We start from the raw sequence: 15,623 nt of genomic DNA on the forward strand, positions 1-15,623 counted from the left end.
CTAAAGTGGAGGAGTCCTATCCTCACATCACACCCATTGGCTGTGCTGCTCATGCATTGAATCTGCTCCTCAAGGAGCACTGAAGTAGCACTGAAAACAATGGACACACTCTACAAGAGAGCCAAGGAAATTGTTAGGTATGCAAAGGGTCATTAAGTTATAGCGGCAATCTACCTCACCAAGCAAAGTGAGAAGAATAAGAGCACCACATTGAAGCTGCCCACCCTGCCCAGGGTGGTGTTGTCATCATGTTTGACAGTCTCCTGGAGGGGAAGGAGTATCTCCAAGAAGTGGTCATATCACAGTCTGCCGATGTGGACAGCCTCATCAAGAGGATCCTCCTGGATGATGTATTTTGGGAGAGGGTGGCAAGCACCCTGAAACCTATAACACTAGCCATTGGACGGATTGAGGGAGACAATGCCATCCTATCTGATGTTCAGACTCTGCTTGCAGATGTAAGAGAAGAAATCCATACGGCCCTGCCCACTTCACTGTTACTCCAAGCGTAGGAAACGGCAGTTCCAAAATACATCAAAAAGCGTGAAGACTTCTGCCTGAAGCTCATACACGCCTCCGCGTACATGTTAGATCCCAAGTATGCTGGCAAGAGCATTCTGTCTGGTGCAGAGATCAACATGGCCTATGGTGTCATCACTACCGTGTCTCGCCTCCTTGGCCTGGATGAGGGCAAGGTTCTTGGCAGTCTGGCGAAGTACACTTCCAAGCAAGGGCTTTGGGATTGAGATGCAATATGGCAGTCGTGCCAACATTTCTCATCAGCCACCTGGTGGAAGGGACTTTGTGGATCTGAGGCTCTTTCCCCTGATTCCTCCATCATCCTCCAAATCTCACCAACATCAGCCGCCTCAGAGCGCAACTGCTCCTTGTTTGGGAACACACACACAACAAAGCACGCAACAGGCTGACCAATGCAAGGCTTGAAGAATTGGTGGCCCTCCGTGCAAATTTGAGGCTTTTTGAGCCTGACAACGAGCCATCCTCAACAAGGTTGGAAAGTGACAGTGAAGATGAGGCCTCAGATTCTGATGTTCAAGAGGTGGACATTGAGGAAGTCCAGGGAGAAGACATGGAAGCCTGAGAGGAAGACAACCAAAGCTTTAGTTTCTAGACTATCATTTTACAGATGTATTTTGAAAACACTTTTGGGAGATGCGATGGATCATTGGAGATCATTCAATATTCCCTTTTTGTTTTGTTCATATAGTGTGAATAGTCAACTCATTTAATTAAAGTCCAATTCGTAACTAAATTGTTTTGTTTTATTTATATTGGAAGGATTCAATCATTTGCAATTATGTCTACTTATGATAAGGTAAAAGATTTATGTTTCTGTCTCCATATGATATGGTAAATATATCCAATGCAAAAAAAATCTATATTTAAATCGTATTAATATAAATTTGCATTTATTTCCCATATATTCCCACAGAAAGTTTCCACCTCTAAATATTCCCCAAAACGTGCAACCCTAGGTGTGACGGGCCGCTCTATACCCCTCCTGCATGAGAGATCGCTCCCTGAAGATACCATTCATCTTCACAGCCAGAGCGATCCTCATTTAATGGGATGGAGCTGTCCCTATTACGACCAGTCAGGGTGACCAACGATTAGGGACAGACCTGTCCAAGTTGGAGAAGGAGGGGACGGGGGTTAGAGGAGGTTCGGACTAAAGTGACGGTTTTGCAAGTTAAATCTAACATCGGCTGACTTCAGCTGAATCGCTAACCTGAGTTATAGCAGTTATTAAATCAAATCGAATGCATTAGTTTGAAAGAAAACATGGTAGGCAGGTTTGTGTGTTTACCAACTAATAAACATTGTCTAATGTCTATATAGTGATGTTACCAATAGCAATTACATTTTGGGGGGATATTCTTAAAACTGTAAAACTATTTTATGACTGTAGAAGTCTGCTGTGACTTTTTTTTTTTTTAAACACACACAGAAAGGTTCTCCTCCACATACTCTGCCAAGGACCCATCTTCATCAATCAGGTTTGTGCACAGTTTAATAAAAAACGATTGACTTACAAGTGATTTTTTATCAAAACACCATTTATACAGGCAATGCATGCATGACTGCCCCCCTCCTCACAGCCCCTCTGAACATAGACCCCCCCCCCCCCCCCTCCCTCTGACCAGGGAGCTGCTGATCCACAGCCGAGGGGAAACAAATTGAAAATCAATGCTGGTGGCACAGGCAAAATGAGAATGTGGCATTGGGGGCTGCAGCCCTCTTAGGGCAGGTGGGGGGGGGGGGGGGGGGCACAGACAACCAAGCACAGGGGAAACGTAGTCCCAGATGTCCGCCACTCCCCTCAGCCCTTATTTATTGTTTACAAATGGGCTGGGATCAATAGTTTTAATCTAGAGTTACATTTATTGACTTTGGCCTGTCTCCCCACACCTGGACATTGACTTTCCCCTCCACTTCACACACCTCCGAGTGTAGACAGATCCATTGACCCCACTGTCATGGCTCCAGTGTTGGGGTCTAGCTTGGGTGGGTTTAATCCTGTGAAACTCTGCACATGATGGGGATGGACCCTCCCAAGATTGGATTAAAGCAACAACTAGACCTGTGTGTTGTGTTGACCAGCCCATTTATGAACCAGGCTCGATATGACATGGCTCATTTAGAACTAAGGTGGCTCAGAACAAGCAACACTGGAAACAGTCTTTATTCCAGGTACAGAGGCCATTAGAGGGGAGGCTGAAGATGGAGCTGGTCTGGACAGGTGTGGAGATTGAGACACTGTCCAGGACCCAGACAGCCTCCTGACAACTCTATAATGATAGTTTAGCGCTGCACAGACACACAGCCGTATATATTGTAGTCACATAAAGAGAGAGTTGGGGGGCCAGAGGATAGATGAGGATATAAGACTAGCGGAGAGCCAAGAGCAAGTGTATAAACCAGCCTTTAAACACATCACCTCTGTCCGTACTCACACTTTATAACTTTCAGAGTGTACTGTACATTATACTCTCTGAGATACCCCTCACACATTGTCATGTTGTAATTAACTACATGGGAGGATACAAGTGTCCTTTCACAGGTGAAACAAACTCAGCACGTAACCTAAAGTCTTGCCCTGTGACATTCACACTGAGGTCAAACTAATATCACCCTAGTTCCAACGGTCAAATATACTATGATCTCCTAAGTCAATGATACATCTGAACTGTCCAGTGGGTTAGGGTCTACCATGCACTTCATTCATGTTGTAGGAGTTTGGTCCTCCTTTGTACTGTACTATTGAGAAAAGCGTGTCACAACATGGATACATGCACTTTGTCAGGCCAAATTGTTTGCTACCCTGTCTTTGTGATGAAACAATAATTTAAAGCCTCACCCTATGATCATGTTAAACACATTGTATTGGGTATACTTAAATGTCATATTATTTCAATAAAACCAAAAAGCATTAGACCATAACTTGTACAGAATGGATGTCCTCCTGAACATAGCATTTTGCATTGGAAAGCAGAACATGTAAATGTATCATGTGTATGTACAGTACCATGTATTTGTAATGTTCTATTATGCTATATTTACCAAAGAATCCCTGTTTCTCAGTCTAAAAATACCCAACATAGCATTGATGAGAAGCCCTGGCCCTCAATAAAGCTCTAGCGTGGAGCAGGGCCCCACCTTGTGGTCACAGAGATATATTGCTGTCTAAAAAAAGTGGGGTCTGCGGAGGCACTGCAGGGTCCATGGCCAGATCTCAAAATATTAATGCACTTATAAATGTTCTCTCTGATGCCAAGTGCGGGAGCTTTAATATTTCCTAAGGCCCGAAACTTGATTAGTTCAACCATGCACTGCGGAAATCATAGTAAAAGTGCAAGAAATTATATTTTTAATCGCACTCTAAAGTAGGAGTTATGTTCTGATATTATGAGGGGGTCCCTGATGAATTTGCTATCATAAAAGGGGTCGCCTATGCAAAAAAGTTTGTGAATCCCTGCTGTAGGCGATACACTAGGTATTCTAAAGGCAAAGACACCAATGGTAACCCTCGTAAGGACTTTCACAACATGTTATTGCTTTACCTAAGCCTCCTGTACATCAAGCTCCACTATATCGATGTTATTGACTGAGCTAGCGTAACCAGACATGGTGGTTATAGAGTCTTTCAATTCAACTTCTGTCAGTTGACCAGTGCAGTCCTGTTGTACTCACCGTGAAGCTGTCCACGTTCTTAAAGTGGTTGTCCACATAGATGCAGACCCTGTCAAAGTCCCTCATTTCCTCACTGGACTCAATGTTCCTAAAGCCCAGAAGAGGATAAACTGAACAACTGAAAGTCTGAAACACTGAAGTAACTGTCTCTAACACTGTACACTTGTATTTGGACCCTCTCTTATACAGATAATGGCAGTTGATGTCCTGAGGTTATGATAACATTATACAGTCTTTGACACAGATTTCATGACCACAGCTAAAAACCCTTCTACCACATTACCTGCCAGATGAATCATGAAGTTATACTGTATCTGTTGGTCATAAAACTGTAAGGAGTCTGGGCAGCATTTGTGGATACTTTTGAAAGTGTCCCATTGGGAGTTTGGCACAGTGATGTCTTACCAGAAGAAGTTCTCCGCATGGCCCATATTGACCATGTAGTCTTTGCCTCCAACCTCCTGGAAGTGCAGGGCGATGAAGCGTGGTTTGTGACTCTGGACAGTCTGTGACAAGACATAGACATCAGGCAAGCCATTAAACTACCACAACCATGTGCCATAATGGTGGTCAAATGTGGGGCATCCTAGTGAATTCTAATGTCAAGTAAATGTTATTTCTTAAGATGACATACAACTTTGGAATTTGACTGTGTAATGTGTTGGCTAAATGGTGGAATGTGTCTTCTTCACCTCTTTGGGAATGGAGACAGTATCTAATCGATTTATAAGTCCACCATCCAGGAGGGTTCATGGTTCAGTCTCAACATGAGAGGATGGCTTAAGGTGTTTGCATGTCAACAGTAAAATGTGAGAATCCATAGTGGACACCTGAGAGGGATCCCAAACTCACCCCAAATAATTCTCGAAGCCAGTCACTCTCAATCTCACCCACCTGTGGGTTGAAAAAAAGAAAAGAAAAAAAAAACCAGTTCACACATGGTTTCTACCAAAAATAATAACCGAACAGTTGAGATATTGAAAACAAACGGCATAAACAGAATGGTTTAAATGAGATCCTAGGGTGCTATCTTGTCAACCCAGGTTTACCAATCAACCCTGCCAGGCACCTTTCCTATACACTGACCAAAGGCCATGTTTAATTATATATTAGCACTTGACAGTGGAAGATATAAAACATGCATGAGGTAGGCAGGCGGATAAGCACAACATGACAGTCTTGTCAAATGTTTTGTTGGGATATACAGTAAGATTTACACAGATAAACACCCACACACCAACAGGTACAATTATATGTTAAACGCTTAACCTATGCAATTAAAAAACAAATGTCCCTCTGGAACGGTTGTAATATGTTTATTACATAAGTGGCATAAAGAATCAGACTCTAAACTGTAACATTATTAGCAAGCCTGCCTGTTGATGTATATACACTGTAACAATGTGAGATTGAATTAACATGTATCCTTCCATTTTGTTTAATGTCTGTTCTTCATCTAAATATTTCCAGGGAACCTCTGTGAGCTACTAAGTATCCAGAGTACAGTGTGTGTTTGTGTTTCCCCCAGTGCCCGGCCAGAATACAGACTGTGCTGTATTCTCCAGGGCCAGCCGGATGCAGGCCAATCTGCCAGAGCTGTAGCAACACAGCAGTGGCTTTGCATAGTGCATTTGCATGGCCAAATGACTGCTGCTGCCCACCATGCCCGGCTGCCCAGGCACCATGGCCTGACGGGAGAGCAGCTCATCCATAATACAGGTGTCTGACTGAAGAAACCCAACTGCATGTGTCCTGTACCGTCTTTTCCCAATTAATCTTATCCATAAAAAAGCATGATTAGGCCTAAAACAGATGCTGAGATGCCATTTTATTTGCAAAGGTTTTTATTGAAGGGCTTAGTGTCTGAAATATTTAATTACAGTGCCATTCCTTTCAGTTTCTTAGGGTGCAAGCAGACAAAGTTGCGTGAAAGTTGCTTTGGGTAACTCCATCCTAAGGCACCCTTGTACAGTGCCTTGCAAAAGTATTCGGCCCCCTTGAACTTTGCGACCTTTTGCCACATTTCAGGCTTCAAACATAAAGATATAAAACTGTATTTTTTTGTGAAGAATCAACAACAAGTGGGACACAATCATGAAGTGGAACGACATTTATTGGATATTTCAAACTCTTTTAACAAATCAAAAACTGAAAAATTGGCCGTGCAAAATTATTCAGCCCCCTTAAGTTAATACTTTGTAGCGCCACCTTTTGCTGCGATTACAGCTGTAAGTCGCTTGGGGTATGTCTCTATCAGTTTTGCACATCGAGAGACTGACATGTTTTCCCATTCCTCCTTGCAAAACAGCTCGAGCTCAGTGAGGTTGGATGGAGAGCATTTGTGAACAGCAGTTTTCAGTTCTTTCCACAGATTCTCGATTGGATTCAGGTCTGGACTTTGACATGGCCATTCTAACACCTGGATATGTTTATTTTTGAACCATTCCTTTGTAGATTTTGCTTTATGTTTTGGATCATTGTCTTGTTGGAAGACAAATCTCCGTCCCAGTCTCAGGTCTTTTGCAGACTCCATCAGGTTTTCTTCCAGAATGGTCCTATATTTGGCTCCATCCATTTTCCCATCAATTTTAACCATCTTCCCTGTCCCTGCTGAAGAAAAGCAGGCCCTAACCATGATGCTGCCACCACCATGTTTGACAGTGGGGATGGTGTGTTCAGCTGTGTTGCTTTTACGCCAAACATAACATTTTGCATTGTTGCCAAAAAGTTCAATTTTGGTTTCATCTGACCAGAGCACCTTCTTCCACATGTTTGGTGTGTCTCCCAGGTGGCTTGTGGCAAACTTTAAACAACACTTTTATGGATATCTTTAAGAAATGGCTTTCTTCTTGCCACTCTTCCATAAAGGCCAGATTTGTGCAATTTACGACTGATTGTTGTCCTATGGACAGAGTCTCCCACCTCAGCTGTAGATCTCTGCAGTTCATCTAGAGTGATCATGGGCCTCTTGGCTGCATCTCTGATCAGTCTTCTCCTTGTATGAGCTGAAAGTTTAGAGGGACGGCCAGGTCTTGGTAGATTTGCAGTGGTCTGATACTCCTTCTATTTCAATATTATCGCTTGCACAGTGCTCCTTGCGATGTTTAAAGCTTGGGAAATCTTTTTGTATCCAAATCCGGCTTTAAACTTCTTCACAACAGTATCTCGGACCTGCCTGGTGTGTTCCTTGTTCTTCATGATGCTCTCTGGGCTTTTAACGGACCTCTGAGACTATCACAGTGCAGGTGCATTTATACGGAGACTTGATTACACACAGGTGGATTGTATTTATCATCATTAGTCATTTAGGTCAACATTGGATCATTCAGAGATCCTCACTGAACTTCTGGAGAGACTTTGCTGCACTGAAAGTACAGAATAATAGCAGAGAGAATGATATATTTCAGATTTTATTTCTTTCATCACATTCCTAGTGGGTCAGAAGTTTACTTACACTCAATTAGCATTTGGTAGCATTGCCTTTAAATTGATTAACTTGGGTCAAACGTTTTGGTAGCCTTCCAAAAGCTTCCCACAATAAGTTGGGTGAATTTTGGCCCCTTCCTCCTGACAGAGCTGGTGTAACTGAGTCAGGTTTGTAGGCTGCCTCAAGCCATTTTGCCACAACTTTGGAAGAATACTTTGGGTCATTGTCCATTTGGAAGACCCATTTGCGACCAAGCTTTAACTTCCTGGCTGACGTCTTGAGATGTTGCTTCAATATATCCACATAATTTTCCTGCCTCATGATGCAATCTATTTTGTGAAGTGCACCACCCTCCTGCAGCAAAGCACCCCATAACATGATGCTGCCACCCCCGTGCTTCACAGTTGGGATGGTGTTCTTCGGCTTGCAAGCCTCCCCCTTTTTCCTCCAAACATAACGATGGTCATTATGGCCAAACAGTTCTATTTTTGTTTCATCAGACCAGAGGACATTTCTCCAAAAAGTACGATCTTTGTCCCCATGTGCAGTTGCAAACCGTAGTCTGGCTTTGTTATGGCGGTTTTGGAGCAGTGGCTTCTTCCTTGCTGAGCGGCCTTTCAGGTTATGTCGATATTGGACTTGTTTTACTGTGGATATAGATACGTTTGTACCCGTTTCCTCCAGCATCTTCACAATGTCCTTTGCTGTTGTTCTGGGATTGATTTGCACTTTTCGCACCAAAGCACGTTCATCTCTAGGAGACACACCACGTCTCCTTCCTGAGCGGTATGGCGGCTGCGTGGTCTCATGGTGTTTATCCTTTTGTACTATTGTTTGTATAGATGAAAGTGGTACATTCAGGCATTTGGAAATTGCTCCCAAGGATGAACCAGACTTGTGGAGGTCTACGATTTGTTTTCTGAGGTATTGGCTGATTTCTTTTGATTTTCCCATGATGTCAAGCAAAGAGGCACTGAGTTTGAAGGCAGGCCTTGAAATACATCCACAGGTACACCTCCAATTGACTCAAATTATATCAATTAGCCTATCAGAAGCTTCTAAAGCCATGACATAATTTTCTGACATTTTCCAAGCTGTTTAAAAGGCACAGTCAACTTAGTGTATGTAAACTTCTGACCCACTGGAATTGTGATACAGTGAATTATAAGTGAAATAATCTGTCAGAAAACAATTGTTGGAAAAATGACTTGTGTCATGCACAAAGTAGATGTCCTAACCGACTTGCCAAAACTATAGTTTGTTAACAAGACATTTGTGGAGTGGTTGAAAAACTAGTTTTAATGACTCCAACCTAAGTGTATGTAAACCTCAGACTTAAACTGTATATACTGTATTCTATACTATTCTACTGTATATTGGTCTATGTCACTCTGACATTGCTGGTCTATATATTTATATATTCTTAATTCAATTCCTTACTTAGATGTGTGTGTATTGGGTATATGTTGTGAAGTTGTTAGACATTACTTGTTAGATATTGCTGCACTGTCATAACTAGAAGCACAAGCATTTCACTACACCACAATAACATCTGACCAATAAAATTAGATTTGATTTTATCTTGAAGTATAGCCTTTTAATAAAAAAACCTGGATTTCCATCTTTCTTGTGTAAATATGCCTACAAGATTACTAGTCTCTGGTGAGACTAAAGGCCATAAAATGTGAGGCATAACCTTTTCTCCATGTTTGGAAGGGTTTGTTTAAACGTATTAGGCGGCCATATAAGAAAATCATGAAGAAACCCCTGGGAAGATAATCATCTGTTTACAGATCTCTTGAACCCACAATGGGATCTGACATGTTTTCAACTGGGCCAGATAGGGCAACCGGAAACATGGTCCTGAGCCAAATTTCCATTAGTGTAACCCCCCTCCCCCTCAGTCACAATGACAGCTAAGCCCCGATTTCCCAGACACCACAGTACAAAACTAATGCACTGGTGTTTGCATTTCTCATCACATCACAACCACTTAAAGTAGGTCTACTCATATGTTATTGATTTCGTCCTGTTATTACCACATACACAAATTACTATATCAAGGCAACCGTCTCCATGATCTCAACTCACAATACTTGCCTCTTCAAATATTTTACCAGATTTCATGGAAAATGACAATTAGTTGAAAGAAAACAAGCTGACTTGTATTTTGTGCAAACGTTTCAGCCTCACAGCCAGACAAGGACTTCCTCGGAATGAAATGAAATAAGTAAATGCACAATGTTGTCTAGGGCCATGAGGTAATTGCTTTAGGTAGCCAGCAGATCCAACAAGCATTCCTGTGTAGATTAACACACCATGGAGCAGGCGCGAGATGTAGCTCGGAAAACGTATCTCAATCCAGGGATGACAAATGCATTCCAAAATGCCTGCTGTGGCTTCTGCTACCTAGCATGAGGACCAAAAGGCCAGTTTCCTGGAAAAACTACCAGTTGTTTAATCTTCAACTGGAATCATGGGACAATTCTGAGTACAACGCATTTCTGATCCATGGATTGAGGTACATTTTCCAAGCCATATCTTGTGCTGGCTCTGCTGTAATTGAATCTACACTGGAACCCTGTCCGACCATGTAAACAAGCGGGCCAGCCCCAGGACCGAGTTTGGGAAACCCTGCTTTAGGCTACTGTGCATAATGTGAGTTTTTATTGTGCAGCCTATTTAAAATTACACCCAAATATGGACAATTCCATGCTGACCATGAGCATGGCCTATTTCAGTCATCATGTGTAAAATACTTATGTAGTAAGGCCTACTGTGGTACCAGCATTGTATTGATATATGTTGTTAACCCGTAGTAACTAATAACAGGTGTTAGGCCCACAGTATTGAAACAATATAGGCATACACATCAAATTGCCAACAATGTAGCCTAGGCTACAAATGATGTCAAATCACTTGTTTCTGCAGTAGCCGAGCGGGAGCTCAGTGAATGATAAAAAGTTGCGCACTGCACTTTCGCGGCAATAACTTCAAACGTGTTGTTGATGCACGCCATCAATTTCCTGTTTGATTTGAACTGGGACCCGTTGTTGCTTGATAGGTAGATAGATTCCCTCCGCGAATCTGTCAATATGATGTGAGAACACGCACGCGCATCAAAAATCATGCCGCAACAGCTCACGATAAATACGGGGTGAGTATAACTATAGACAGAGGACTTTCAGTTGTATAGGCCCATCGAAGTGAAAACAATGTGTCGTTAGAAGCCACAATAACATTAAACAATTTACTTCAAAGTTTGAGAAGAAAGCATTTAGGCTACAGAAATCATGGTTGTCATGATTACATTTAATAGTCTAAAGAAGTAGCTTAATGTAAAAAAATATATATTATTTTATAGGGTCTATAATAATCTAATTAAATATTGGATTGCGTGCCCGATGCCAGCCTGTGGGAGTTGAACTGGTCTCTCTCTATTCGAATGTAGTTAACTACAATGTTACAGGTAGTAGAGTTTGGTCTTGCAACGGTTCTGGTGTTCTCTGGCAGGTGTAGTAACTGCTTACATAGGAATCTCGCTGTTCCACTTGGACATTTTGAATCACCATTCAACGTGACTTAAAATAGGATATCGTTAGGTGAAATGGTGTTAATACTTACATTGTCGAATAATGACCCAACATTTGCGGTGACAAGTAGAACGTCAGTGTACGTTTCCATGATTACGATCGAATTCCAGAAATAGTCTGCAGGAAGAACTCTTGTACACGCGATGGTAAAATGTTGTACGTGTGTTAGCTACAAACAGTTTACTGATTATGGTGGTGTATTGTATAGGTCGCTATAATCTGCCTTTAAGGAGTCGGTTGTATAATTAATTAATCCTGATCATTTATTTCTGCTCTTCTCTTGCCCGCTTTTTGTTGATGGCTGGTGTCGTTCGCTGTCTTGATTCTGTATCCTTGGGAAGGAGTTATCTCCCATGTCTGCTAAGAAATGGCAGAGCAGGCAGGAAATGATTTGTATATCTCTTCATGATAACTGGACTAGGTTCTTAACCGATTTAAACCTGGAACGGTGCATGTGCTGCTTGCGCCAGAACAGTTCGTCCTGCCCCGCGCGACCAGATCTTGTTGTCAATGTTGTGTCATGAACTCCGGAGCTCCTCCCACGGCGCTCAGTTTCTTTTATACTGGTATTTATATTTGACAAATAAGCCTACCTTTTACTATGAAAAACCACAGACGCCTAATCCAGACCTAAAAACATCCAAACACCGAAATATATAGGCTAGTAGCGTTTATATACAAGTTATGGCTAGTGTAGCCAACTAGATGTTATACCTTCTAATTATAGCCCACGTCTGTGACTTGTCTGAGACTGGGCGGAATGATTATGAATGGTTGGGCCTGCCAAATACCAGATATTAGGCTACTTCACAAATAATAAAACAAACTACATTTAAAAAAATAAAAATAAAAAAAACACGTAGCCTATTCATTTATAGAGATTGTGTATCATGTTCAATCTGTTATTGTCAGTGGGCTGGCAACAGTTTGCTCTACGCAAAATGTTCAAAGACCACAAGATAAAAGACCAAGCACAGTTCTGATTAACTACTCCATCAAGCTCTGACACTGCTGTTGTAAAACATAACTGGTTGACTCATTTGGAAACAAAAGAGCAGAGCTGTGTGATTTAATTGGATTGACCCCATCACACCATCCTTTATTCGTAACCTGCACCATTTGGATGTGTGCCCACCACTGTCTGTCACCATGCTTGACAAGATAGAAATATGTTTGTTTTACACTTATGCTATGATCTTTGAGCAGACACTACATTGACAGTGCTGCACTAGAACATCCACATTTTTAGTGATACACTGATATTGTGAAGATCATAATTCTGACTCCACATTCAGCTTTTCACTGACCTCACAGCCTACTCTGTTACTTGATAACAGGACAAACTACAGACCACTTATTATGGTGAGCTGTTGAACAATCAGGTCAGACCTTATTTTATAGTAAAGATGCAATTTAACTGTAAAAATGTAATACCTTTCAATGACACAGTCATGATGTTTTCACTTGTGTCAAACAAATTACTTCAAACAGTAGGTTATCTTCACACATTCATCCAAAATAATTCCAGCATCCCAACAGCCACTTCAAGTGGCTGAAACTATCTCACCAGAGAAAGCATCTGAGCGAGCGAAACAGCAAACTTCTGTCTCACTACATATATGTAGCCAATGTATCGTTGCTGTGCCAGACAGTATCGGAAACATGGGCTACATATACAGAGGGTATAGAAAGTCTCCACCCCCTTTCAAAGTGTTCACCTTCTGCTGCCTTACAGCCAGAAATGAAAACACATCAAATCAAACTTTTTTCAGCTTTATTTACACACAGTAACCCATAATATCTAGTGAATTATTTTACAGTTTGTTTTAAAACTTCGTATTACAACAGTAAAATACCCTATTTGGATAAGTGAACACCCCCCTGAGTTAATACTTGTTGGAACCACCTTTTGCTTGAATTACAGACATGCAATATTGGCCCATTCTTCCTTGCAGAATTGTTCAAGCTCAGTCAAATTGCATGTTGACAGCTCATGGACTGCACTCTTCAAGTCATTCCACAGATTCTCAATGAGATTTAGGTCGGGGCTCGAACTAGGCCACTCAAGGACATTCACCTTCTTGTCCGTCAGCCACTGTTTGGTTGCTTTGGCGGTGTGCTTTGGGTCCTTGTCATGTTGAAACGAGAACCATTTTAAAATTCCTTGTAGAGGGCTGCAGGCTCTCCTTAAGAATATGTCAGTATTTTGCACTGTCCATTTTCCATTCTATCCTGACAAGTGCTCCAGTCCCTGCTGAAGAGAAACACCCCCACAACAGGATGCTGCCACCGCTGTGCTTTACTGTAGGAATTGTGTTCTTTGACTGGAAAGATGTATTGGGTTTTTGCCAGACATATCGTTTTGCGTTCACGCCAAAAAGTTACATTTTGTTCTCATCTGACCACAGCACCTTTTTGCCACTTAGCCTCAGAATTTACAATGTGCTTTTTGGCAAAGCTCAAATGAGACTTGAAGTGGCTTTTTTTGAGGAGTGTTTTTTTTCTTACCACCCTCACATAGAGGCCAGATTTGTGGAGAGCTTGTGATATTGTTGTCACATGAACACATTGACCAGTCTTTGCCATAAAGGCCTGAAGCTCCTTCATTTCAGTCATCAAAAGGTGAACATTTTGAAAGGGGGTGGTGACTTTCTGTACCCACTGTACATGTCCTCTGCCCCGATGACGATGGCAGTATTATCAGCAGCACCGTTCTTTTTACTAAATGCATTAGGTCATTTTTCTGTTAAAATTAAATATACATGTATCATTACTTGTTTCTACTGTTATGAGAAAAACTTGGATTATATTAATATTACTATGAAATAAATAAATAATTGATCTATTATGAATTATTATTCAGCTGTATGGATTCATTTACTTTTTGGGGGCCTTTTGTGTCAACAATGTGGCCTCATTAACCTGGGTACAGCGGCCAGGCAAAACCCTCCTCCCTCCCCATTTCCTTTGCAACGTTGAAGCTTCTTGCATATTTAGCTGCTGCTGAGATATTAGGAAAAAATTACTAGTATATTTTTATTATGCCCAGTTTCCATGATGATGCAAGGTCTGAGACAATTGCCTCTTCTGCCTAATGATATGCCCGCCACTGTCCTTACCATGTAATTTGCTTACAAGGGGGGTTGCATTATTTTGGTCTTGAACTAGCCTCGGTCTGAATCTGCATAGAAAGAGTAAAGATAGTTCCGAGCAAAGCACAGAAAGGGGGCAGAGGCCCAGGATCCTTAATAGTGCTTGTCGCGAGTTGCTAAACCATGTCATGGTTTACACAACCAACCTTTGAGGTTTGCACACTGCTTCCTATTGCTCCTCTGCATATTGTGTGCTTTGTCCAGCCGTGTCAATAAATCCATTTGAAGCCTGGCAGAGCATTATGTTGCCCTGTCCATCAGCAGTGTAAACAAAGCCACCTAAAAGGGAAATTCCCCCTGAAAGGCTACTGAGGCAGTTCCTCACTGTTGGGATGCAGGCTGGGTACTCAGTAAAATCACTGGCAATAATTTACCCTGGCAGAAAGGAGTCCTGGCTGGACAACATGTCCCTGAGTGCATGGTCAGATATTGGATTGATATAGAATATATCACCCTCAAAAGGAAGGTTAATTAACAGTAGGTAGGCACTCTTCCCGCAGTGGACAACTGGGCACAGAATATTGTTCAGTAAGCCAAGGATTAGCACAACCCTATCAACCATTCAGATTCCCACAAAAAAAAGTATTTATTCAACCCAATCAACCATTATTAAAGCAGCACAGCCTCACCCGGCCAGCAGGCCCAATGCTGGCAAAGTTTCATAATGGAATGCCAACTTCATGGTTTGAATGCTGATGGAATGCTGCTTCTTAGGGGTTCCAGATGTCACAAAGGCCACTCTTTTCAACATGCCTATCAAGGTGTGTTTTCATGTAACACATGATTGCCAACTGGACTGCATTATCTCCTTCCTGCTTAGAAAGGAAGACACGGATCATGGATGAAGACCACACACAAAAGGGGACTTGGCTCCCGGAGTATTAGACATGTTCTGGAAAGGGTCTCGTTGAACATACTGTATGAAGGAACACCAAATATCCCATCAATAACACACCAAGCAAAAGTGGTGAAGTAGCCAACAAAATATTGAAAGGAACCTGGTACAGGATAAAAGGTAAGGTCAACTAAGCAACAACTGGCAACCGTCCTTACCTGAATACAAGCTTCATGCTTTGAATGCTGATGGAATCCTTCTTCTTATGAGTTCCAGAGGTCACAAAGGCCACTCTTTTCAACAAGCCAAGTGTGTTTTGTATACTAATGAGGAGTACTGAAAAGAATGGCTAGCATTGACAGAGCTCTTAGCATCTAATTTTACATCAATGAAACTTGCACAAC

At 41.9% G+C, this 15,623-nt stretch overlaps 1 protein-coding gene across 4 annotated transcripts in view; it reads right to left on the reverse strand.

Moving 5' to 3' along the window:
• LOC110525665 (inositol polyphosphate-5-phosphatase A) overlaps positions 1-12,038 on the reverse strand; it is a 33,065-nt gene extending 21,027 nt beyond the window's left edge. For all 4 annotated transcript variants that reach the window (XR_005052052.1, XR_005052051.1, XM_021605999.2 and 1 more), the window contains exons 1-4: positions 11,264-12,038; positions 5,065-5,106; positions 4,618-4,718; positions 4,213-4,300 (exon numbers count right to left, since the gene is read on the reverse strand). Coding sequence is in view for 2 of the 4 variants with exons in the window: in XM_021605999.2 (XP_021461674.1) it covers positions 4,213-4,300; positions 4,618-4,718; positions 5,065-5,106; positions 11,264-11,323 (291 nt within the window). In the remaining 2 variants the exon portion in view is untranslated. The remainder of the gene's footprint in view (positions 1-4,212; positions 4,301-4,617; positions 4,719-5,064; positions 5,107-11,263) is intronic.
• Between the last annotated feature and the right edge of the window lie 3,585 nt (positions 12,039-15,623).

This window comes from Oncorhynchus mykiss, chromosome 6 (assembly GCF_013265735.2).
Source record: "Oncorhynchus mykiss isolate Arlee chromosome 6, USDA_OmykA_1.1, whole genome shotgun sequence".
NCBI lineage: Eukaryota > Metazoa > Chordata > Actinopteri > Salmoniformes > Salmonidae > Oncorhynchus > Oncorhynchus mykiss.